The 26,001-nt window shown below is 29.8% G+C and overlaps 4 protein-coding genes across 7 annotated transcripts; 2 read left to right on the top strand and 2 right to left on the bottom strand.

The window, feature by feature from the left end:
* Nucleotides 1-498: 498 nt before the first annotated feature.
* On the bottom strand, nucleotides 499-4,382 carry LOC143341356 (tectonic-3). Its single transcript, XM_076764243.1, has 9 exons — nucleotides 4,276-4,382; nucleotides 3,878-4,049; nucleotides 3,533-3,793; nucleotides 3,273-3,449; nucleotides 2,872-3,227; nucleotides 2,435-2,668; nucleotides 2,166-2,325; nucleotides 1,883-2,079; nucleotides 499-1,752 (listed from the first exon to the last, which is right to left on the bottom strand). The coding sequence occupies exons 1-9, from the start codon at nucleotides 4,294-4,296 to the stop codon at nucleotides 670-672; spliced, it is 2,661 nt and encodes an 886-aa protein (XP_076620358.1). The 5' UTR covers nucleotides 4,297-4,382; the 3' UTR covers nucleotides 499-669.
* A 176-nt stretch (nucleotides 4,383-4,558) lies between these two features.
* On the top strand, nucleotides 4,559-7,026 carry LOC143341061 (trafficking protein particle complex subunit 13). The gene is made up of 10 exons (XM_076763599.1): nucleotides 4,559-4,850; nucleotides 4,963-5,131; nucleotides 5,260-5,344; nucleotides 5,560-5,687; nucleotides 5,757-5,880; nucleotides 6,002-6,098; nucleotides 6,170-6,396; nucleotides 6,470-6,570; nucleotides 6,685-6,832; nucleotides 6,897-7,026. Exons 1-10 carry the CDS (start codon nucleotides 4,808-4,810, stop codon nucleotides 6,987-6,989), a joined length of 1,215 nt encoding a protein of 404 aa, XP_076619714.1. The 5' UTR covers nucleotides 4,559-4,807; the 3' UTR covers nucleotides 6,990-7,026.
* LOC143341062 (GPN-loop GTPase 2) lies at nucleotides 6,826-9,248 on the bottom strand. 4 transcript variants are annotated; one of them, XM_076763601.1, is made up of 8 exons: nucleotides 9,071-9,248; nucleotides 8,858-8,986; nucleotides 8,669-8,776; nucleotides 8,267-8,576; nucleotides 7,976-8,181; nucleotides 7,795-7,909; nucleotides 7,519-7,714; nucleotides 6,826-7,371 (listed from the first exon to the last, which is right to left on the bottom strand). In XM_076763601.1, exons 4-8 carry the CDS (start codon nucleotides 8,385-8,387, stop codon nucleotides 7,134-7,136), a joined length of 876 nt encoding a protein of 291 aa, XP_076619716.1. In that variant the 5' UTR covers nucleotides 8,388-8,576; nucleotides 8,669-8,776; nucleotides 8,858-8,986; nucleotides 9,071-9,248; the 3' UTR covers nucleotides 6,826-7,133. The 4 variants fall into 4 exon arrangements, with proteins under 4 accessions (XP_076619716.1, XP_076619715.1, XP_076619717.1 ...); XM_076763600.1 differs by having other exon boundaries at nucleotides 8,904-8,986; XM_076763602.1 differs by lacking the exon at nucleotides 8,858-8,986.
* A 9,362-nt stretch (nucleotides 9,249-18,610) lies between these two features.
* LOC143341087 (PAX3- and PAX7-binding protein 1) lies at nucleotides 18,611-25,891 on the top strand. Its single transcript, XM_076763697.1, has 16 exons — nucleotides 18,611-19,007; nucleotides 19,938-20,116; nucleotides 20,852-21,011; nucleotides 21,139-21,238; nucleotides 21,356-21,513; nucleotides 21,596-21,678; nucleotides 21,815-22,014; nucleotides 22,176-22,365; nucleotides 23,558-23,681; nucleotides 23,811-23,999; nucleotides 24,133-24,332; nucleotides 24,437-24,587; nucleotides 24,682-24,877; nucleotides 24,962-25,160; nucleotides 25,242-25,360; nucleotides 25,580-25,891. Exons 1-16 carry the CDS (start codon nucleotides 18,821-18,823, stop codon nucleotides 25,629-25,631), a joined length of 2,487 nt encoding a protein of 828 aa, XP_076619812.1. The 5' UTR covers nucleotides 18,611-18,820; the 3' UTR covers nucleotides 25,632-25,891.
* The last annotated feature ends 110 nt before the right edge of the window (nucleotides 25,892-26,001 follow it).

Below are 26,001 nucleotides of genomic sequence, written 5' to 3'. Positions count from 1 at the left end.
CACTGCGAGATTTTAGAGAAGAATGGAAGCACACGCGATTGGCAAACGATTTAAACAAATTTTTCTCATTGGCTGAAATTTTATTAGTAAATTTTCGTCTGTGTCGGAACAATTTTTTTCAAATATATTCAATACTGAGTTAAGTACAATTTGAAATACCATTTTAATTAATATAACGTGAAGGTCTAATAAAGAAAATGGTTATCTTCTCTTTTATTTGTTATTGATTAAAATTGTAATAACGATTAGTATGTAATATAGAAACTATAGATAATTGAACGAATTAAATATAAATACGAAATTTATACTCTCAGACTATTTGAAATTAAACTTCATTTTCTGTAATTCAATAGTAATGGCAAACATAAATTATGAAAGTAACTTAAATAATTACATAGCACTTTTTAATAACTATGTTAAACAAAATAATTTAAAATGGATGACATTAAAAGTAAAAAAAATATAAATGACATTATTTATTTTAAATATATATTTTGCATTATTGAAATATTGTTATAAAATAGCAGTTGTACTTTATTAAACTTTTCATCCCATCATATACAGACATAAAATTATTTTTGATATACTGTCAGTATATATTTTAATTTACATTGTTATACATATTTTGACTACTTTCTCAAAAATGTACACCGATGTAATTACAGGAGATCAATAAAAGGAACTGTGTAAAATTACTATGGGCACCACACTGCTTATTAAAAATATACTTGATGTAATACATTTTGAACTACTTAGAAAAGGATAAAAAAAGTCATACGGTAAGGTGAGATCCAAATTAGGACCTCCTACAAAGTAATATTTGGACGGCCTCGACACATCATGAAATGTAACGTAACTAACAATATCTACTTTAAGTATGTTTGTACAATTTTTAGTTGAACATGTTGACCATGATACGTTAGATTCGTTAGAAAAATTAATACCTACTCCTAATATATTATAATTAGTCAAACTCTCAGGTTTCTTTAAGGCAGAATACAAAACATTTAAGTGTATTGAAGTTATTAATCCTAAACACTGTAAACGGTCATTAATTAATTTTCCTGTCACAATATTTTGAGGTACTCTATCAAGTAAAATTTGTGCCCAATCAGCTGTATTATTTTTAGTAAAATTGCCTGACTTTGAAACATAAATACTATATTGATTAGTTTGAGTAACATTAAACAAAGAATCCTTCATCAAGATATGCATAGTGCGATTTTGTAATTCTATACAAGACGATGTATTAAAGTTACTGACAGGTAAAGATACAGAACATCTTAATTTAACATCTTCTCCAAAGCCAAGAGTGTATCTATTTATTTCATTACATTCACCACCTTTTCTGGCTATAGGCAATGTTAAAAAGCTATCAGTTTTATTAAAAGTGATAGTCTTCGCGTTATTAGTCTTATTTATCTTTAAAGTACCAATAATAAGTGGCTTCCCCAAAATATAACCAGGATTACCACTAAGAGAAAAACTTTTTTCTTTATCCAGTTCAACCCATTCATAAACTACCTCAAATTGTTGATAAAAACTTCGAGAAACGTTATCTATATTGAAATATACATTAATGCTGTCAATTCCCATAGTGCCATTGTGAACAATCAAATATTTTACACCTGTTACAATGTTGTAACATGTTCCATTGAGACAAGATCCTGATATGATGGTTGTGTTACATGCTTGCCAAGAATGCTTGCAATAGTAATTAGTTAATGTTAAACACACATTCTTGGGACAAACCTGTAAGTGGAAAATTTCAATGTTATGAGTTCTTAAAATACAAAAAACATGCATTGATGAATATTAAATTTCTTAATTGTATCTAAACAAATCTTTTATACTGATTAAAATATCTCTATTGTATTAGTACCTGATCTGACATGTCAATATAGGTTGCATTTAACAAATGAGGAGAAGTAATAATAGTAAAATTATTAAATGCCATTGGAAAAAGATACTGATTAGTATTAATCAAATCAGTTTGTAAACATTGTTCTTTCCACTCACGAAGATATTTTAAGGTTTTCTTGAATGCACACAACTCAGTGAAGCCAGACTGTAGAAGTTCTAAATTGTATCATAATAAAGTACTTTTCAAGGAAATCTTGATATAATATTTATAATGATAATGTTATATAGATAATAATATATACCAAAAGGTTGAATATAATTGTTATATATTCTCCATATAATGTCACCATCTTGATAAGGACTAGAAGTAGTATATTCAGGTACATGTAATTGGTCTTCCCACTTCCATTTCAATCTATTTGGGTTCATTGCTTCTCTTAAATCTTTTTCAGTCTGTATATCCTATACGAAATAAAACATTTATAATATAATTATAATCTAAAGGAATTTATTTTATAACATATTAAGTATCATCTAATATCATTTAGTTTTTCATAATTTAAAGTCTTACCAAATTATTATTATTATTGTATGTAGGTGGAAGATTGTCATATAAAATACAAAAAAGATTGTTTGCCAATTTTTCAAGTATAAATGGTGTATTATTTCGTTCTATAAAATTGTTAGTATAACAGTAACGTTTATCATATAATTCTGCCTGGTGATTTTCACAATGTGAAAAAACTGTTAAATGAAAATCATTACAATCCATGTCACAACAGCAATTGATGTCACAAGATGATGTCTGTTGTATAAAGAGATTAAAATGAAATTAATACTATTAATAGCATACAATATTTTAACTCCTTACAACATAACATGTCATATATGGGACTACCAGTCTCTTAACTTTGTACTATAGCATACATATTAATACATTTTTAAGAAAAGATTCTTGCTGTGAGGAGTTAAATTAAATATAAATTACCACAAAACATATAAACTCACTGTTAAATCACATTCACATACATCAGACTGTATTCTATTTACAGTGAAATTTCTTGTTCCATTATTATATTCAACTTTATGAGGTGTTTCCATAGTTGGTAATGTTTGGATTTTTGTAATTTGTGTTGAATATGCAAAATTACTAGTGTCAGTACTAGTTGAATTACGAAGACTTTCAACTGTAGTACTAAGTGATTCTTCTAATGTATCTTTTTCTACTAGCTCATCGCATTCTGTTTCATTCGCACATGTAAATATTTCTTCAATTTTCTTTGTGAATATGATTTCATTACACATTAAATAAAAAAACATTAATACAAATCTTGTTATAAACATTTTGTTAGTTTTAAATACTACTCAATATTCTTTGGCAATAAAGCAAATTATCATAATATATATTCACAAATGACATCCATATTTTTCAAAATTTTGAGCAAGTATGTGCAACTCGATCTTCACTGTACCCATACTTTGTGTAAGTAACTCAAACCTATCTAAAGAGTTAACTAAAACACTTGGTGACTTTAACTGTAAAGTTATTCCCAAAAATTTATCCCTGAGCCTATCTTTCCAATTACCTGAATAAATGATCATATAGAAATATAATATATACAAAGTATAGAAACATATAAAATAGTTTCTTAGAAAATACTTTACTTACCAATAGGTTTCCATGTGTGACACTCTATAGAATGAAATCCAGGAGATAATGGAATATTACAAACACCATAAGATGTAAATAATGTTCTTTCATGGGTGTCTCTACAAAATATTTGCAATAAAAGTTTTGGTGAATTTTGCAGTGTTTGTGTTGTATAATGTAAATCTATAGGATGATCCCAAATTGGTTCATTAGTATATAAATCACAACTTTCTTGTGTTTGTCCTTCTTCATAACCGTTTAAAACTTTCCAACCATTCCCTGTAATAGAAACAAAAATATTAGTGCTTCTAGAGTAATGAATATATTGTTGATCATATATACAATTATAAATAATTACAGTACCAGCATGAAAACTCCACTTGCACAAAAGACGTGGTTGTTTAAAATCTTTTGCAGACGAAATTTGCCCAATTACATGCAATTCCGCCATTCCATAAAAACATATCGTTTTATTTGTTGATTGAATGCGTACATATGCAGAGTGCAAATTCTTATATTCGTACGAGGTTTGTAACTGTATTTGATAACACAATATATCATAATAATGATCACATATCTACTATTGCTTAGTAAAGGAGTACTTAAGTTTATAAAATATAATTCTGTGATTATGAACTATTTTCAATGAGTTAAATATTAACCTAACTAAAAATATTTAAAAAGGAACACTAAAAATAAACCAAACTTTTAGTTCAAATATCGTTATAATTTTAAAACATAAGCGACAATCTTTAACTTACAAATATATTAGATACGTTCATTTAATACTGCGAGTTGACATATTCTTTAATACGCCCTCTTTTGACATTTTAAACCAATCATACATTCTAAATTAAATAACATTTTTAATGTTATTTTCCTTTCATTGTTTTTTAATAATGTTTGAACTTCCTCTGTCATACAAAATTCGATGTATTATTCATATATTTTTTTAAGAACTTATAATAGTGTATTATTCTTTCTATTTGCGTCATAATTTTTTCAAATTTATATTTATTTGATGACTGTTATTAAATTTATTGAGACCATATTACGAATAGTACAAGAAGAATTTAATTGTTTTAAAAAGTAATCTGTTAATTGATTTATTGATTTAATTGGTAATTCTTTGGTTAAACTATCGACTTGATAAATCGAATCGAATCGAATGGTATATATGTAAATACATCACAGGTTATATTTCTCGAGTGACATTTGACAGCTACTGTTATTTCACATCGGCGGAGATTTATTTTTTCACCTTGTTTGTCACTTATATCATTTATAATCCAAATGGAAACTAAACCAGAAGGAGAACATATGCTAGCATTGAAAGGTAACAAAAACAATTTCTTTGTAATATCATATTTATTTAGAAAAGTGTATTTTTTCTTTCAAATATCAAAAACACAGATACCAATAATCATGCTTTAATATATTGTTTTCAGTAATGAGATTGACACGACCTACACTTGCAAATCCAGTAGTTGTTACTTGTGATTCAACAGACCTCCCTGGCAATACATTAAATAATGAACTTAAAAATGATTGTAGTGCTTTCCAAGGAATGGAAACTCTTGCAGTAGGGCAATTTATGGTATTACCACAAAGTTTTGGGTATGTTTATACTTGTATAGCAATTACTGTTATTAAAATTAAATTTTAGATTTATCAATGCTTTAAAACATATTTCAGTTTAACCATAGGAATAATTTAATGTTAATGTTATACATATATATTTTCAGGAATATTTATTTAGGTGAAATATTTTCAATCTATCTTTGTGTACATAATGGCAGTAGTCAATTAGTCAAGGATATTACAGTCAAAGTAAGTAATGTGTTCTTATATTTCAAATATCAAATAAGCCTTATTTAAATTTTAATTAATGTTAATAGGTTGGCTTAGCTATTATAATGTATCTATATGTATATATAAGAAATATAAGATAATAAATAATAAAAATAAATTATAATATTATATAATAATTATACACATATATATATATATAATTTATGAATTGTTCTTAATATTTCATACTATAGGCAGATTTACAAACAAGTACTCAAATTATTTCTCTTTCTGGTAATAGTGGAAGGATGAAAGATATAGCACCTGACAGTACAATTGATGAAGTAATACATCATGAAGTAAAAGAAATAGGCACTCATATGTAAGAATATATAATTCAAAAATGTTCCAGCATATAATCAAGTAAATGACCAATACAAATATATTTCAGATTAGTATGTGATATAACTTATACACCTACATATTCAGGTGCCACTCCACAATCATTTAGGAAATATTATAGGCTTCAAGTGGTAAAGCCATTAGATGTGAAAACAAAGTTTTATAATGCAGAGGTAATATTTTTGCAATTATCAGATTTACATAATAAAGAAACTTTACTAGCTGTGACATGTTTATTTGATTATTTGAAATAATAGTTATTTAATAAAATTTAACGAAAACATTTTTTTGAAGTCAGATGAAGTGTACCTTGAAGCACAAATACAGAATCTTACAGCAGGTCCAATATGTTTAGAAAAAGTTTCACTTGAGTCATCTAATTTATTCAGTGGTGAGTTTGCCATATATTATTTTCATTAATCTAATTGTAAATTTTCATGATGAATATTTTAATTTCTTCAGTATCAACACTAAATACAAATGAAAATGGAGACTCTATTTATGGATCCGTAAATGTGTTAGATACTGATTGTAGCAGACAGTATTTATATTGTTTAAAACCACAATTGACATTATTAAAAGATCCAAAAATGATGCACAATGCAACAAACATCGGAAAATTAGATATTGTTTGGAGAAGTAATTTAGGAGAAAGGGGAAGGTTACAAACAAGTCAGTTACAAAGAATGGTTTGTTATCTCGTTTCTTAATTAATTTGTAATTGAATTACTTTAGTATTTCATTTACATTTTAATTTTCTAGGCACCCGAATATGGTGATTTAAGAGTTACTATAAAGGATATTCCTCTAGAAGTATATCTTGAACAAACTGTTAATTTTAAATGTCATATAATAAATACATCGTAAGTAATTAATCTATATGAAAGAATAGAAATAAAAAAAAATATAATTTTGAACTCGAACTAAACAGTGTTATATTGAAATAAAGGAAATAATTAAACGGTTTTTTTTACTAGAGAAAGAAGTATGGATTTGATGTTAAGTCTGGAATCAAGTAGCTCTATAGCATGGTGTGGAATATCAAATATAAAGATAGGAACATTAAAATCTGGAACATCAATAGATATTCCTTTATGTCTGGTTCCACTACATAGTGGTATTATTGTAAGTATTTTTATATAAACATTACTGAAATATTAATATAATATTTAACATTATAATGTTGTAGACCATTTCTGGATTAAAGTTGGAGGATACATTCTTGAAGAGGACATACGATTATGATGATTTAGCACAAATATTTGTCAATCAAATAGACTAGTCAAGAATTCAATAAATTAATAAAAATATGTTTATTAACTTGCTGTATTTATTTAAAAAATTTACCTGATATACCCACAACTACATCGAAGCAATTTAATATGGAAAGAAGTACCGTCATTTACACAAAAAATAAATTTTTTTATTAGAGATATGAATCTATTGTGGACATTTTTTCAGTTTCACTTACTGCTCCTACAGCACATGCAAGTAAAGTTTGAACATTTTGAGGTTCATTTCCACCAAAAATGTAACCATTAGCTTTGTCCACTGCATTTTTTACTTGCAGTAACAATGCTTGATTAGAAATATCTAATGGTATAAAACTGACAAGACTGTAATCTTCTATCAGAGACACAAAAGCTGCATTTAATTTTTTACACCTACACACAAAACGATGAAATTTTATATTTAAATACTTTTGAATATTTATAGAAAATTTTTTGTTTATAACTTAAAGTTCATTAAACATTGTAAAATTTGAAGCCTTGTAACAATTTTATATAAAACTATTCAATGAGAAAACTTACTTTGATGTAAACGGATCTTCGTCGAGTTTATCCAATAAATACTTTAAATCGAGTACTTCGGTATAAAAATCTATGTTAAAATCTAGACAATGACTAAATTTTTTCATTTCATCAAATTTTGTCATAACATTAACATGAGGTAAGCCTAGTTTCAACATGGTTGTTGTGCAAAGAATTAAGGAGGATAAATATTTACCTATAACCCAAAGGATTAATGTTAAATACAGCTACATTTTCATAGAAATATATTTAGAAATCCAATATGAATATAATTACCAGCATCACTACAATGGTGAGAATCTACAAGATGCACACTGCATAGTCTTACCAAATTTTGTTCTAATTTTTCAGCAATTGTGCTAATTGATGTATGATGAGTATATAATTCAACCTGTTAATAAATATTAAATTTAAGCTAAAAGACATATGAAGTTGTACAGTGATAATATGTACATACCTGTCCTGGACAATCAAAAATGAGATAGTAATCCTTCAAATTTAAAACTTTTGTAATTAACCATTTTATATTAGCTTCTAAAAATTCCATACAGTAAAGTAAAGCTCCATTTGGTCCAAGTCTGTAATGTGACATTACTTCTTCGTGTTTTATTAATTCAGATATATCTATTGTTGGTGTATACTCCATGTTTTCATTTGCAGGATCTAAAAATATAAACATAACAACTACAAAAAATAAACAATTTTAAATTTCATTACTACCAATTAATTAAATACTGTTTGTTTTTACCAATATTAATGACAGCTACTTTTCTGCCAAGTTTCTCTAAAAACTTGGACATAACATTACAATATGTAGTTTTCCCACTTCCTGGTGGGCCAATAACTAATTGACCAAATATTAAACTCATACTTATATTTTTATTTTATAATATCACCAAGGTTTTATTTTATTTATAGCTGCAACAATAGCTTTTAAAGTGTCTGAATCATAGTCTTTTAAACATATTGAAATTAATAATGGTTTCTCTGCATTAATTTGTTCTGCTATATATCTGACAGCTGCCAGAATATCAATGTCATCCTTTCCAAACAATACCCTAAAATAAATATTTATAAGTTACCCCTTGCATTAGATGACTTTGTTAATCTAAGAGATAAAAAATTTTATAATAGTCATAAAATTACTTACTTTATAGAAAATGAGCCATTATTAAATTGTTGTAATGCAGAACCTCGATTAACTGTTATCAATGATCCAAACTTTTTAAAATGTGTTATAATCAATAATATACGATTACTAAAAACAAATATAAATATTTTATGATTATGAAGAGTTTTAATGAGCATTTACTATAAACCATTAACTTACTCAACATACTTTTATAATTGGAAGTAGAAAATACATATTTTAATTATTTTATTACCTATAAATCTTCAGAGCAATATCAGTATGATGGCCGTGAGTTAGAATAGCGCAAGCATAATTTTTCATATTTTCTGTATTTGTCTATAGTTTACATTATAAATATTTGTTTATAGTAAAATTAATGTTATGAATATCGACATAAATTATTAAATGAAACATACTTACAGCACATTAAAAATTGATTTAGCGATTTTTGCTTATATCATGTAAAATGAACATTTAATTTACACGCTATTGTTTTTGGATTTCTGATAATGCTAAACATCGAGAAGTTATCACTAAGAACGTTACTATAGGAATTCTATTATGGGACTTTTATTATCCTAGGACCAGTGTGGCCAGATCTGGCATAATTGAGTGCATCGACGTCGACATTAGTAACGACGAACATATCTTACCGCACAAGCCACATGTTATGCTAGGTCAGCACCTCATGCAACTTCGGGAATTCGATAAAGAACGACAATGGGAGCCTGTCCTTCTTGCTCTTGAACAGCCGAAGTCCGTCTTCACGGCATACAATTTCGAATCTCGACGACACGCATTTTTACGTTTCAAGCTATACAGGGTGTTCGGCCACCCCTGGGAAAAATTTTAATGGGAGATTCTAGAGGCCAAAATAAGATGAAAATCAAGAATACTAATTTGTTGATGGAGATTTCGTTAAAAAGTTATTAACGTTTAAAGTTCCGACCGTATTCGATTTTTTTCTGGAAAGTGGGTAGGATTTCCGGGGTAGATCTATTCATAAAAAATGATTGTAATTGGCCCCTGCAACTGAAAATAATTTTTCCAGGACGAATTGAAATTTTTTTTGTCGCCGAAAAATTTAGGCACCTAACCCCTTGTCGATTTTTCTCAAAAATTCGTTTTTGATTTATGATAATTTTGTTTGACGCTCTACAAAAAAGTTATCTAACGCTTTTTTGTAGGTACCCATGGGCTCTACTTCAGAAAAAAGTTTCATTGAAATATATTCGCTATTGTAAGAATTATGGCTGTGTGAAAATTGGACCATTTTTATGGGGTTTTTCTAACTTTACGGGGTCCAGGAACAACTTTTTCGATATTATTAGAATTCCTACATATTCTACATTAAAATACGCGTAGTTTGCTTTTTTAAATATTAAAATCGCCCAAACCGTTCAGAAGTTATGACATTTTAAAGATTCGCATGAAATTTCAGGGAAGCATTTCTGACCTCACATTAGATTTTCGGTAAGGAATTTTTTCTTCGAAATTGGGTAGGATTTTGAAAGTATGTCTATTCACCAAAAATGATCGTACTTGACCCCCGCAGCCGAAAATAATTTTTTTAGAACGATTTGAAATTTTTTAATTTCGCCGAAAAATTTAGGCACCTACCCCCTGTCGATTTTTCTTAAAAATTCGTTTTTGATTTTTAGTAATTTTATTTGACGCCCTACAGAAAAGTTGTGTAATACTTTTTTGTAGGTACCCATGAGCTCTACTTCAGAAAAAAGTTTCATTGAAATATATTCATAATTGTAGGAGTTATGGCTGTTTAAAAATTGGACCATTTTTATGGGGTTTTTCTCATTTTGCGTTGTCAAGGACCAACTTTTCGAATATTTTTGCGATTTGTATATATTCTCCACCAAAATACGCGTAGTTTGCTTTTTTAAACATTAAAATCGTCCAATCTGTTCAGAAGTTATGACGTTTTAAAGATTCGCATGAAAATTGGGGCAGACATTTCTGGCCAGAAATTATATTTTCGGTAAGGAATTTTTTTCTCGAAACTGACTAGGATTTCGGGGGTATGTCTGTTGACCAAAAATGCTTGCAATTGACCCCTGCAACTAAAAATAATTTTTCCAAGACGATTCGGAAGTCTTTTTTTCACCCAAAACTTTGAACACTTACTCGAATTTTTTTCTCGAAAGTGGGTAGGATTTCGAAAGTATGTGTATTCACCAAAAATGATTGTAATTGACCCCCGCAACCGAAAATAATTTTTCCAGAACGATTTGAAATTTTTTAATTTAATTGTTAATAACTTTTTAACGAAGCCTCCATCAACAAATTGGTATTCTTGATTTTCGTCTTATTTTGGCCTCTAGAATCCCCCATTTAAATTTTTCCCAGGGGTGGCCAAACACCCTGTATAAGCAAAGTCCATAATAAAAGAAAAATTTACACGTTAATACACGTTTCAAGTCCCCTTGACCATGTTTTAACTATTGAAAAAAAAGAAATTATTTGTATGAATATTATTCCTATGAATGAGCATATGTATATAATGTTTTAAACATACGCATGAAATTTCAAGCGAACATCTCATTGAAATTTTTTCTGGAAGTAGAGCTCATCGATACCTATAAAAAAAAGTATCAGACAACATTTCCATACAGCGTCAAACAAATTTATTAAAAATCAAATTTATATTGTTTTAAATTCGCAGCCATTAGCTCGGTATTATCCACGAAGAAGAACTTCTTCATTGTGAATAACTCCGATTACCAGGTCTCACCACGAGGAGGTTGCTGCGAATGGAGACCCGAAGGGAGATAGATGGAATCTATCGAATCTATCAAATCAAAGTTTCATCGATCTCCCCTTTACAGACCTAGAAACTAATATAGGAAAGAGAGAGAGAAATAGAAGAGAAAGAAATAGAATCATGCCAAATAATTATTTTGTTTAAATATGGATTTTAAAAGAGGGATGAATCTAAATTGTGGGAGACGCGACAAGACACGATGCTGAACCGTGCAACCGATCTTGGGATCGAATTGACTCCGCTTGATGATTCGATTTCTACAGGAGAACGGATACACGCCCCTGAAACTGGTCTCCATTTCTCCACTGCAACCCGTCGGGAGCCAAAGGACCCGACTCAGGCTGTCTAACATAGAGAGAGTACCTGTGACAAGGACTTTCAACCGGAAAGTATGCGTTTCCGCAGGCGACCTTCAAGTTGAGTACAATTCTCCATGAATCCAGCCAACAAGAGAAGACGATTTGATCTTTCGGATTAGCCACACGGCCGATCACATGTTTCCTCCAATGAAACAACTGTGACCGAAGCCAGGAACGAGGGAATGACTGAAAACGAGAATCTAGTAAAATGAATAATTAATTGGCAATTCGCGCATAAAATAAGAGGCCGAAAATTAACGTCGAGGCTCGAACTAATGAAGTTAAAAAGGAAATTTAGAATTAATTTAAATTAATTCAATCAAAGAAATTAGAAAAAAGAAATGTTCGACGTTAATCTTAATATCTTAAATCTAACCGCACTTACATATTATTACGCCTATGGTGAACCCCTCGGTCGGCGGATGAATCTGGCGTTTTCCAGTAGAACCCTTGGAACTGATCTAAACAAAAACTCAAGTAACAATTAATATTTATACAAGAAAATATCCATATACCAAATACCTAGGAAAACAAAAAAACAAATATGAAAAATAATGGATCGAACAACCCAACGAAGAAAGAATAGAACATCCCAACGAAGAAAGAACAAAACATCCCAACGAAGTAATCTGAAATTAAATTGGACAAAGAACCCAAAGGAAAGTTCTTTGAAACCAATAACACGCGTCAGAGTACCCCTGGCGGCTCCAGGGGTACTGAGGAGTTGGTCAGCAGTGGCCAACTTTATACCGGGAGGGGATCATGGGTTGCAGCCATTCAGCCAATCAGCAGTCAGTTAGGCTCCGCTTGATCGAAAGTTTAACAAAGTTGCAAGAATACCGAGCCCCTTCGCGCGCACCAATTTTCTGAATATTCTTACAATTTCCACATATTCTCCATTAAAATACGCGTTATTTGTCTCTGGAAACATTAAAATCCTCCAATCCGTTCAAAAGTTATAATGTTTTAAACATACACAAATGTTCGTTTGAAATTTCATGCAAATGTTTAAAATATTGTAACTTTTGAACGGATTGGAGGATTTTAATGTTTCGACAGACAAACAACGCGTATTTTAGTGGAGAATATGTAGAAATTCTATTATATATCTATAAGTATTCCATTATTTCAAATAATGATTCTTTAATTTCTTTTGATGGACAATTCGTCTATCAAAGTTGCACAAATGACATCTGAGTCCCTCGTCATGGTCCGTCCTTTTTGGTCACTACGGGAGCCCCCTGGGGCGCGCGCGGGAATTATCCCTCAACCACAAAGCAAGATGGACTGTGAAGCGAGATGAAGAATTTAATTCAAAATTTACATTCAATCAAGATTTCCGAAGATGGTCAAGAAGATGTTTCACGAGCAGCGGCCAAGGGACAATCCTAGTTTCTTTGAAGACGAAGAAAATCCCAACTTTGGGAAGAACTCCTAAACTGAACAATTAAACTTGAACAACTATTCAACTGAACAAATAAACTGAACAACTCCTATATTGAACAACTCAGAGACTGAACACCTCTGTTACGAAATAACTCCGGCATAAAACTTGAACATCCTATATTTTCAATCCTTTATAAAAATATAATTGATACAAATTTAATTAAATATTGAATGAACATTCGTTGTTATGAAATTAAAGAATTATTATTTGAAATAATAGAATACTTAGGAAATGAATCGTTTGAAGATAGTTTATCAAATAAGTCAGTGAAAACTATTTTCAAACGATTTATTTGCTAAGTATTCCATTATTTTAAATAATAATTCTTTAATGTTATTTTGTATTATTCATCATATCCATCAATTAACGCCCCCTCAGTCAATCAGTTGCATAGAAACTGAAACCCCTGGCGCACTCGCGGGAGACATCCCTCAACTACCCTAACAAGCAGGCATATTCGAATTTTTTTCTCGAAAATGCGTAGGATTTCGGGGATATGTCTATTCACCAAAAATGATTGTAATTGATCCCCGCAATCGAAAATGATTTTTCCAGAATGATTTGAAGTTTTTTAATTTTTTTTTTGCCCACCTACCGATTTCGTGAAGAATTTTTTTCTCGAAACAGCGCAGGATTTCGGGGATGTGTTTATTCATAAAAAATGATTGTAATTGAACGATTATCGTACCTGTGAGTCGAAATCCTGGCGAGTAAGAGAATTGATGCTCCTTAGAGTGCTGGTAATATTCTTCAAAGCCTTGATGAAATACACTAACACATTATTAACGACAAGTTGTCCATTCTTGTCATCTTTGGACTTTTCAAGAAACAATCGACCAAAATTTTCACCAATGTAACAAATATATGCAACCCATTACAACCCTGAGATATAAACGAGGAAATATTCATCCATCTAACCTCAAATTAACAATTACGACGAGAATATCTTTTTTACAGTGATTAGACATGAACTGCAGGCTTTAAAGTCGAAACAACTGCCAAAATAAATTCTTTTTTCACTTTGTTTAAACTTTCCTCAACGTATATACGTGTACACGACCCGTACTTCACCTAACGAGTTATGGTTCTTTTGAATATGGACATGTGCGAAATGCAATTATCATGTATTGAGTATAAATTCAATCAGGACTTTATACTCAATCGTATTAATAATATACATAATATGGAATAAAATAGACACGTAAATTCAATAGATATATTAATAATTTGATAATATAATATTATTCCTACTTGTCGACAAGTGAATGCAAAATAAAAGTTATTAGTTAAGACTCTGCAAATTAATCGAAAAAAGCATATTAATAAAATATTGCTGTCCAAATAAAAATCATGACATGAAAGAAACGATATTTTATTATTATTTTCATGCAATGTTACAAATATCAACACAATTAAACAGATTAGAGAAATAATGCTGAAATAGAAAAAGGAGTTATACATAAAGTTTAATGAAAACCTAGAAATGAAACAAAATAGCCATGTAAATTCAATACATATATTAATAATTTAATAATAAAATATTATTGCTACTTGTCGACAAGTAGCTACCAGTTAGCAGCACTCGTCAGCAGCGTTCTGCTGTTCTCTGAAACAAAAAAATTAATACTTGTGGCAGATAATACGATCTCTAGCGAAGAGATGCAAAATCAAAGTTAAGACTTGGTTTACGAAAGGACTAGAAATAAAAATTTTTTGTTATAAAATAAAGGAATTATTATTTGAAATAAAACAATACTTTGGAAATAAATCGTTTGAATGTAGTTTATCAAAAAAGACGTTGGAAATGATTTTTAAACCATTTATTTTCCAAGTATTCTATTATTTCAAATAATAATTCCTTAATTTCATAACAAGGAATGTTTATTTAATATTTGATTAAATTTGTGTCAATTATATTTTTATAAAGGATTGGAAATATAGGATGTTCAAGTTTTATTCCGGAGTTATTCCGAAACAGAGGTGTTCAGTCTCTGAGTCGTACAATATAAGAGCTGTTCAGTTTTTAGGTGTTGTTCCCAAAGATGGGATTTTCTTCATCTTCACAGAAACTCGGGTTGTCTCGTTTTGCAGCATCTTGACCACTTAGCATCTTCTTGGACATCTCCGATCTTGATTGAATAGAAATTTTCAATGAAATTCTTCGTCTCTCTCATCCGTCCGTCTCGCTGGGGTAGTTGAAGGATGTCTCCCACGAGTGCGCCAGGGGTCTCAGTTTTTAGGCAACTGATTGGGTTGACTGTCGGACACTAACTGGCTGCTGATTAGCTGAAGGGATCGCTAGCTGATGGATATGATGAATAATTTAAAATAACATTAAAGAATTATTATTTAAAATAATGGAATACTTAGCAAATAAATCGTTTGAAAATAGTTTTCATAGTCTTATTTGATAAACTATCTTCAAACGATTCATTTCCTAAGTATTCTATTATTTCAAATAATAATTCTTTAATTTCATAACAACGAATGTTCATTCAATATTTAATTAAATTTGTATCAATTATATTTTAATAAAGGATTGGAAATATAGGATGTTCAAGTTTTATTCCGGAGTTATTTTGTAACAGAGGTGTTCAGTCTCTGAATCGATCAATATAGGAGTTGTTCAAGTTTAATTGTTCAGTTTAGGAGTTCTTCCCAAAGTTGGGATTTTCTTCGTCTTCAAAGAAACCAGGGTTGTCCCTTGGCCGCTGCTCGTGAAGCATCTTCTTGACCATCTTCGGAAATCTCGATTGAATGGAAATCTTCAATTAAATTCTTCATCTGGCATCACGGTCCGTCTTGCTTTGTGGATAAGGGATAACTCCCGCGAGCGCGCCAGGGGGCTCGGTTTTTATGCAACTGACTGGACGACTGTCGGTGCCTAACTGGCTGCTGATTGGCTGAGGGGGCGCTAGTTGATGGATATGATCAAAAATTCAAAATAACATTAAAGAATTATTATTTGAAATAATGGAATACTCATAGATATATATATAGAGTTTCTACACATTCTTCACCAAAATACGCGTTGTTTGCATTTTGAAACATTAAAATCCTCCAATCCGTTCAGAAGTTATAATGTTTTAAACATACGCATGAAATTCCAAGCGAACATTTCTGTATGTTTAAAATATTATAACTTTTGAACGGATTGGGGGATTTTAATGTTTCCAGAGGCAAATAACGCGTATTTTAGTGGAGAATATGTAGAAATTCTATTATATATCTATAAGTATTCCATTATATCAAATAATAATATTTTAATTTCATGCAGGTGGACAATTCGTTTATCAAAGTTGACAAATGTTGTCTGAGTCACTCTCCATGGTCCGTCCTTTTTAGTCACTAGAGGAGCCCCCTGGGCCGCTCGCGGGAGTTATCCCTTATCCACAAAGCAAGACGGACCGTGATGCCAGATGAAGAATTTAATTGAAGATTTCCATTCAATCGAGATTTCCGAAGATGGTCAAGAAGATGCTTCACGAGCAGCGGCCAAGGGACAACCCTGGTTTCTTTGAAGACGAAGAAAATCCCAACTTTGGGAAGAACTCCTAAACTGAACAATTAAACTTGAACAACTATTCAACTGAACAAATAAACTGAACGATTCTGAGACTGAACACCTCTGATACAAAATAACTCCGGAATAAAACTTGAACATCCTATATTTTCAATCCTTTATAAAAGTATAATTGATACAAATTTAATTAAATATTGAATGAACATTCGTTGTTATGAAATTAAAGAATTATTATTTGAAATAATAGAATACTTAGGAAATGAATCGTTTGAAGATAGTTTATCAAATAAGACTATGAAAACTATTTTCAAACGATTTATTTGCTAAGTATTCCATTATTTCAAATAATAATTCTTTAATGTTATTTTGAATTATTCATCATATCCATCAACTAGCGATCCCCTCAGCTAATCAGCAGCCAGTTAGTGTCCGACAGTCGACCCAATCAGTTGCCTAAAAACTGAGACCCCTGGCGCACTCGTGGGAGACATCCTTTAACTACCCCAGCGAGACGGACGGATGAGAGAGACGAAGAATTTCATTGAATATTTCTATTCAATCAAGATCGGAGATGGCCAAGAAGATGCTAAGTGGTCAAGATGCTGCAAAAAGAGACAACCCGGGTTTCTTTAAAGATGAAGAAAATCCCATCTTTGAGAACAACACCTAAAAACTGAACAGCTCTTATATTGTACGACTCAGAGACTGAACACCTCTGTTTCGGAATAACTCTGGAATAAAACTGAACATGTAAGATTTTCCTATACAGAGTGTTCGGCCACCTCTGGGAAAAATTTTAATAGCGGATTCTAGAGGCCAAAATAAAACGAAAATCAAGAATACCAATTTGTTGATGAAGGCTTCGTTAAAAAGTTATTAACAATTAAATTCAAAAATTTCAAATCGTTCTGGAAAAATTAGTTTCTGTTGTGAGGGACAATTACAATCATTTTTGGTGAATAGACATACTCCCGAAATCTTGCGTATTTTCGAAAAAAAAATTCAGTATTGCCGGAATTTTAAACGTTAATAATTTTTTAACGAAGCCTCCATCAACAAATTGGTATTCTTGATTTTCGTCTTATTTTGGCCTCTAGAATTTCCCATTAAAATTTTTCCCAGGGGTGGCTGAACACCCTGTGTGTGTGGCTATATGTATAGCTCGAAACGTAAAAGTGTCTAGGCCGTCGAGATTCGAAATTATATGCCGCGAAGACGGACTTTGGCTGTTCAAGAGCAAGAAGTAAAGACTCCCATTCACGTTCTTTATTGAATTCCCGAAGTTGCATGAGGTGCTGACCTAGCGTAACATGTGGCTCGTGTGGTAAGATATGTCGGCTTTCCCTACCACTCCGTTAAATGCTAAGGAAATTCGTCGTTACTAATGTCGACGTCGATGCTCTGAATTATGCCAGATCTGGCCTAGGACCATAGAACTGGCATTTCCTACAGTTAAGAAACATAGCGACGCGCTGACAATTCCTTAGCTCGACTACGCCATCAGTGCTATTAACAGTAACCTTTTGTCACCATAAAATAAATAATATATCCACGTGAATAAACAATTTTACTTGAAACCGAAACTCATTCTTATTTATTCTCATGTACTTTTTTTGTTGTAGAATTTTAACTATCATACATAAATAATAGTTTATATAACTTTTATTAAATTTGTGCGTATCTATTCTAAACACATCATCCCATGATTTCTGTTCTCTCACTAGACAAAATATAGTAGAGACTTTGTAAAAATTAACTGTCGATAACCATCTATCGGTGAATGCGTAAATTTTCATGTATCCGGACAACGGCGATTCTATAGTGATTCTTATTCGATGGACAATCCATATTACAATTTCATGAACTGTCGCGTTTTTCTGGTTCCTGTCGCGTATTTAATAGTAAAATATATCGTACAAAAGACACGGATGTACTTTTTCAGAAAACTTTTCTTCTATTTGTTTATGTGCTATGAAATTTCGTATTAATTATTTTGCCAATAATTCTTTGAGAAGTTAATATGGAAAACGTGTATGTATGAATTTTCTAAACGGACTGGTTGATGTTAAGGACAATGTCATTATTCAATAAACCGAAGAGGAATATTCGTCGTCGGCCTTTCAACGACGATGACGAAGATAATGAAAATAGGATGGAAGTGGAGGACACTCAGCCTATAAAATCTAAAGCAAAGAAGAAGGATAAACCGAAGCAGACGCTCCTTAGTTTTGGAGAGGAGCTGGAAGAAGGTGATTTGTAGATATATGTGTGCACGCATGCATACATACGTTTGTTGCAAAATGTTTTAAAATTCTATTTTTTTATTATGACGATCGTATAACTCTGGTACCGACTTCCAGCAATCTTACCACATTCTAATTATTTTAAAAACATTTTTATACAATACTAAAAATCAAATATTTATTATGGAACAATTTATCTTATAAATAATCATGTAGATACTGAAAAAAATGCAAATCGATCTGTAAAAGATTAAGATGATTAGGGGATATGATCAAATTTTACATTCTTATACCAAGTGTTTAAATTCTTATCTTTAATATATAATATTGTAATTTATTGTGTAATAATAATGTTATTAAAAATAACAATATAACATATATGTTAAAAGACCACTTTGTTCCTTTAGTATGATATATAATAATTAACAATGAAATATTATACAGTTTATGTTATTATACAGCAAAATTTTAATTTCAGAAATACAACGATTTGTGCATATCAACCTAATAATTTATGGTTCCTGGTATAACTTTTTTGTTGGTGAATGATTGTATTATATTATTTTTTAAATATAAAATCCTAGAGTATCATTGTTTCAGTTTTATTTTTATTTTTAAACTGTAACATCTAACTATGGGGCAAAGGTGTTTCATAGGTCAGTTTTATAGGTCTGATTTGTATAGCATTCAAATATTTTTGACATCAAAATTTAATAGTTCTCTCATTCTCTCTTATTATTTAAAGAACCATATGTAATGAATAAAAAGTTTTTGCAATTTGATAATTAAAAATTATATTATAACATAACTTACTATATTTCTTTTGTTCATTATATATTTATTTCAATTATAAATTATAAATAACAGATAAATAACAAATTTTATTTGTTAGTTTGAGCCATCTGGTACAAAATCTAACAGTTTGTTATTTTACAGCGGATGATGGCGAAGTCTTTAAAGTGAAGAAATCATCAAGGAGCAAAAAATTGATGAAACAACTAGATCACGAAAGGAGGAAAAAGAAAGGTGAAGAGAAAATGCAACTGGACTCTGAGCAAGCGAACATGTCCATTAAACAGGAAAAAGATTTAGAAATAAAGACAGATGATCTAGTAGTAAGCTATCTCTATGATGTTTTATTATTATTAGAATTTCTTCAATTTCAATAATTTAGAACTCTCAAATCAGGATTTCATTTTTTTTCACTACATTCACTCCATACAATATTTGGTATGCATTGAAGAATGTGACAAAGATACATGTCAGTATATACATCTTATGCATTTATTTTTGTAAGCTATATTGTTTCTTAAATATAAAAACTTTTACTGTATCAAATGTGGAATATAATTGCATTAATATAATGGATATAAAACAATACACTAAATACTTTAAATATATTAAATGTACAGAATTATTAAAATATGAACATGCATCGTAAGTTAACATTTTTTAGTACAAAACTCAACGTTTTACAGTATTATTTAATAATTTGTTATTTTCATAAGATGCAAAATTTCTTAAAAAAATTTATATTGCTATAATATAAACAGAATTATGCAAAAGCTTTTGGACAATTATTTTTCCATTTATTCTGTAAATAGAGAAGTATTCCTTAAAAATGAAACAAATGCTTCTGTTGTTTATTTCTGTTTTGTGGATCATTGACTTTGTTTTCCCTTCTCAAAATACAGTTAGAAAGACAATTGTCCAGAAGCTTTTACATCCACTGTGTCTTTTTTTGCAGTATAATGTAATGTCAATTATATTATAAATAATTATTAATTACTTAAAGTATTAATATTGTCCACCCAAGATTTTATTAAGCAACAATTAATTTTTATTACTAGGTTAAAATAAAGAATACAGGACCTTTAATCTTAAATGGACGAGCTGCACTGGCAGCTGGAAAGGATGATTATACTTCTGATGAAGAGGACGATGAACCACGTAATCATAAATTTAGAAGAAACACAGATAAAGCTGATACAATGAAGATCCTCCTTGAAAGTATGTAACGTTTTTATCAGTGCGCACTACAATCATATTAATACAATATTTTCAGTTTGTTGCATTTGATGGATTAATTTCTTAAGTATACACTACAACAGATATTATGTTATTGCTATATCTATAGGTGGATGTATACCAGATGCAGCAATGATCCACGCAGCTAGAAAATGCAGACAAAAAGCACGAGAATTAGGAACTGATTATATTCCTATAGAAGAACAAAGGTAATATTTTTTAATAACTGTATCAAAATGGCATTAGAGGTTGACAGGTTTCATTAATTATTATTAATTTTTGTATTTAATTTGCAAAAGGAATGATAGGAATATTTTTATTTACAGCGATGATAAGGGCAAATCGAGACTTATTAGGGAAGAAGACCATGATAGAAGTGATGATGATGATTCTCAAGATCGAATTGATATGACTGTTAATACTGAAGCGCGTGATAAAGAAAAAAGAAGAGAAGCATTTCTTGCCTCACAAGTTTCATTGAAACGTTGGTTTCTTATTACTGTTATTATTATTATTTTATATATAACTGTAATTCTGTAAATGAATACATTTTATGCTTTCTTCAGTTTCGGACGATGAAAGTGAACATGAAAATGAAGAAGAAGAATGGGAAGCTCAACAAATTAGGAAAGGTGTAACAGGCGCACAAGTAATATATTTTTTCTTTACATATTAGAATAATTAATTATGCATTTTCGTATATTAGCTCGTGTCCACTTTGATGTCATTAAGCATTTGTTATAGTCATATATATTATTTTACATGTAATATAAAAAAATATTTAGATCGCAGCAGCACAACAAGATTCTATGATGCAACAACAATATTCAATCGGTATGAATGTGAATCAAGTGATGGGAACTGGAGTACCTTTAGAAATGGTAATGATGCCGGCTCCGCCACCTCCACCAGCAATTCAACCACCAGATCCAACAAAAATAGTACCAGTAACTCCCCAGGAAGTTGTCAATAAGATGCGTGCAAGGTGGTAAATTATTGAAAATTAAATACGCGTATTTAATAATATAATTTTAGTAATGATAAAAGCAATTATAATCTGTACTTACAGTGTTACTAATTTTTGTCCTCGAGATACGTTTTATTTTTACAATAATATAAAACTGGAATGAAAAATGTAATTTGCAGATTGGACAGTCTAAAGGAAGTACACCGACGTCATCAGTTAGATCAGGATCGTTTAGAACAAGAATTAGGACAAACTCTGAAAGAACTGGATGACGGCGAAATTCGTGCACCGCAGCTTGCACAGCGCTTCAGATATTACCAAGAGTTGCGTGGGTATGTCACTGACTTGGTAGAGTGTCTTGATGAGAAGGTGGGTTTATACGCTGTCACGTTTTTTTATGTGCACTGGGGTTTTCCATGCAATTTTTGGCTGTATAAATTATTCAGCTATATTAGAAACAATGCATTTTTCTTACTAAAATAAAATTATGTAAGAAAACACGTGTAGTATTGTTATCTTAAAAAAGAATATTTTTAAAAACGTGTTATTTTGACCTATTTTAAAGATGTTTTTCTTTGTAGTATTTTTTACGACCAAGGTTAACGCTTTTCTTTTGTTAGCGTAACTTGCAGTAATAAGCATAAATTTATTAAATAAAAAACAATATAATAGTAAAACATCTTTCTTTTCAACAAGTTCTTTTATAAATATTAATTAAATTTGCAATATTGATTTAACTTGGAAAATAATGTATTCTACAAATTTTTAATCCAAAAAACTTTTAATATAATCTATTATTTCTTTCTTTTATGTACTGCGCATAGGAAAAAATATAGTAACCTACTTTCCCTGGAGTTTAAGTATTATCAAGATCAATAAGTTAAAATATCACAAAGGATTTCAGGATATATTTCTTATTTGTAACTAATTATGTTTATATCACAAAATATAAAAACTATTTAAAACGGTAACAAACATTGACATTTGTTTTAAAAGTTTCGGTCGTTTCATTTTCAAGCGTCATAAGCAATTTTACTATTTTATTATTTTTATTTTTAATGTATTTGTGTTAAAACTATTTTTACAAAACAAAAAGGAAAAAGAAAAATGCATATTAAAGATTAAAATATTCGAAACAATTATAAAACATGCAAAATGTATATTTGTATTGCCGGGGGTCTGTATCTTCTCTGTATAAAAAAAAATTATTTATAATATAGTAAAATTTACTTTTAAGTACTTATAAAAAATGACAAAATAAATTAATATGGGTGGTAAGTAAATTGATTTTTAACTTTTTCCTAAACGAAAGATATCCAATGGCCATGGAATCTTATTTGAAGTTCCAGCAAATGTTAAACATGAATGTCATTTTAGCATTTATATACTATTTGTATGCAGCAAATTGTATATTTAATTTCTTTTAACTATGAAACAACTGTTATAATTTAACACGAACATTTTTGTGAGGTAGAAATATTCATTTGCTGGAGAAAAAATAATTCTCAAAGTCATTGAATTAATTTACTGTGTGAATGTTAACGTGTAACTTTTTTGTTAGCTGCCTCTGGTTGTGGGATTGGAGCAACGCTGGTTAGATCTTTATAGTGAACGCGCAACTGAACTAATGGAAAGAAGACGGCAAGATACAAGAGATCAAGCAGAAGAAATTACAACAGCTGCAAGTCAGTTATTTTAGTATATTTGTATCTGATAAATCTAAGTAACCGTTTTATACGTTACGCCCGTTAAAATTAAGAAAAAATATATTTTAAATCATTATATTTCAACAAAAACTATTTTTTAAATTATAGGAGGTCAACCTATACGGAGAGGTCCAGAAATTGAAGCTCGTATTCGTCGAGCTACAGAAAGAGAGGGAAGAAGAGCTCGTCGAAGAAGAGCTAGAGAATTAGCTCCTACTCTACCAAAACACATTGACGGAATGTCTAGCGACGATGAAGTTACTGAACAACAAAATCTTGCATTTAAACAATCAAAAGGTTGTATTTTATTACATTTAATTATATTTATACAACAAAAACAAAAGAGAACAGAACTGTATGATTTTTTTATGCATTTATATTTTAATTTATATTTCTGTTTTTCTAAATTTTGTTCACATGTCTATTTCAGATGAGATTGATAATGAAAGTAAAGAAATATTCTCTGACGTCATAGACGAGTATTGTACACTAAGAGGAATACTTTCAAAGTTCGAATCTTGGAGAGAAACTGACAGAGATGCCTACTTGGAGGCTTACGTCTCTTTATGTATACCCAAAATCATTTCACCTATTATTAGATTACAGTTGTTGACATGGAACCCTATTATGGTACTTTTATCATTATTTATTGTTTTTATTGTATTATTATTTTAATATAACAATACAATATTTATAAGTGTATAAAATTAAATTTGAATGTATTTTTTTCTTAGGAAAGTGCTGATATAGAAAGAACAAAATGGTACAATACATTGCTTCTATATGCATTAGATAATAAAGAAACAGAAGAATCACTTAAGAGAGATCCCGATGTTAGATTGGTTCCGTCTACAGTGGAAAAGATTGTCGTACCTAAATTAACATGTAAGATTATTCAGTACAATACAATTCAAATTATATTTTTCCTTATACACTAAACATAAAAACATTGTAATATTTTGCTAATTTTTATTTATAGCTATAGTGGAGAAAATATGGGATCCAATGTCTACATCGCAAACATTACGGCTTGTAGGCACAGTAAACCGTCTTATTAGAGAGTATCCAAATTTAAACGATTCTAGTAAATCATTAGAAACATTATTTAATACCATACTAGAGAAAATTAAAGCAGCGGTGGAAAATGATGTTTTCATACCAATTTTTCCTAAACAGTTCGTATATATTGTACATTTCATTCGAAAATATCAATAATAATTCATTCGTTGATACTGACAACTTCTAATTCTATTTTTCAGAGTTTTGGATACCAAACATCAATTTTTTCAAAGACAGTTCTCTATGGCTGTAAAGCTTTTGAGAAATTTGTTAAGTTGGCAGGGTCTTCTTGGAGACACACAATTAAAAAATTTGGCACTTGGTTCACTATTAAATAGATATCTTTTAGCGGGTTTGAGAGTCTCTGTTTCTACCGATGCTTTATTTAAAGCAAATATGGTATGTTGATAATTTCAAATATCGATTTTGTTTCTAAAATTTATAATCATTTATTATTATTCTGGTATATTTATGTGATAGGTAATGAGTACTCTACCTCGTGCATGGTTACAAGGCGAAACAATAGAACATCTGAGAATGTTTGCTATACTTATTCAGCAACTTAGTGAACAGTTAGACCAAGCAAATCCAGCGCATAAGTAAGTATATATTTTTATTTTGAAATTCTAATCCTTTTTATATTCTATATAATTTTTTACGAAAATTTCATAATGATTGAATATAATATCTTGATTTTGTATACATATCGAGAATAAGTAATTTAATCGGTTTCTTTAATACTAAGAATATATATGAAATATAAATAAAATATAATTCTAGATTTGCATGTAATTTAAACTAATTATTCACTTTTACAGTGAAGCCTGGGAATATTCGAAGTCCATTCTGAAAATAATCAAGCCTTTGTAATGTATTAATTATGTATGCATTTCTTAATAATATTTTATGGTACTTTTATTTTATGGTATTCATTAATATGCCTATCTATAGTTTTGTACGCATCTGGAAGGATCTTGTACATGGCGAATTACAGTACAATTAGATGTGTAATATATAAAAATGTAATTTTGTATAGAAATAAATTAAACAAGATTCTGATAATATAGTGCACTTTCCAATAACGGTTGTAAATAATAAACAGTATGTCAAAATAAATTGTGTAAATATCAGATTGTGTTTAGCTTTCCTATTATAACTAGAGAAAAAAATTGATAATACTTTTAAAATAATAGTTACTTTTCACTTCATTTATCAAATTACAAATTATTTTTATATCGTG

This window comes from Colletes latitarsis, chromosome 4 (genome assembly GCF_051014445.1).
Source record: "Colletes latitarsis isolate SP2378_abdomen chromosome 4, iyColLati1, whole genome shotgun sequence".
Classification (NCBI taxonomy): Eukaryota; Metazoa; Arthropoda; class Insecta; order Hymenoptera; family Colletidae; genus Colletes; species Colletes latitarsis.
The sequence above is the reverse complement of the archived record's forward strand: the minus strand, read 5'-3'. Positions and strand labels throughout refer to the sequence as shown.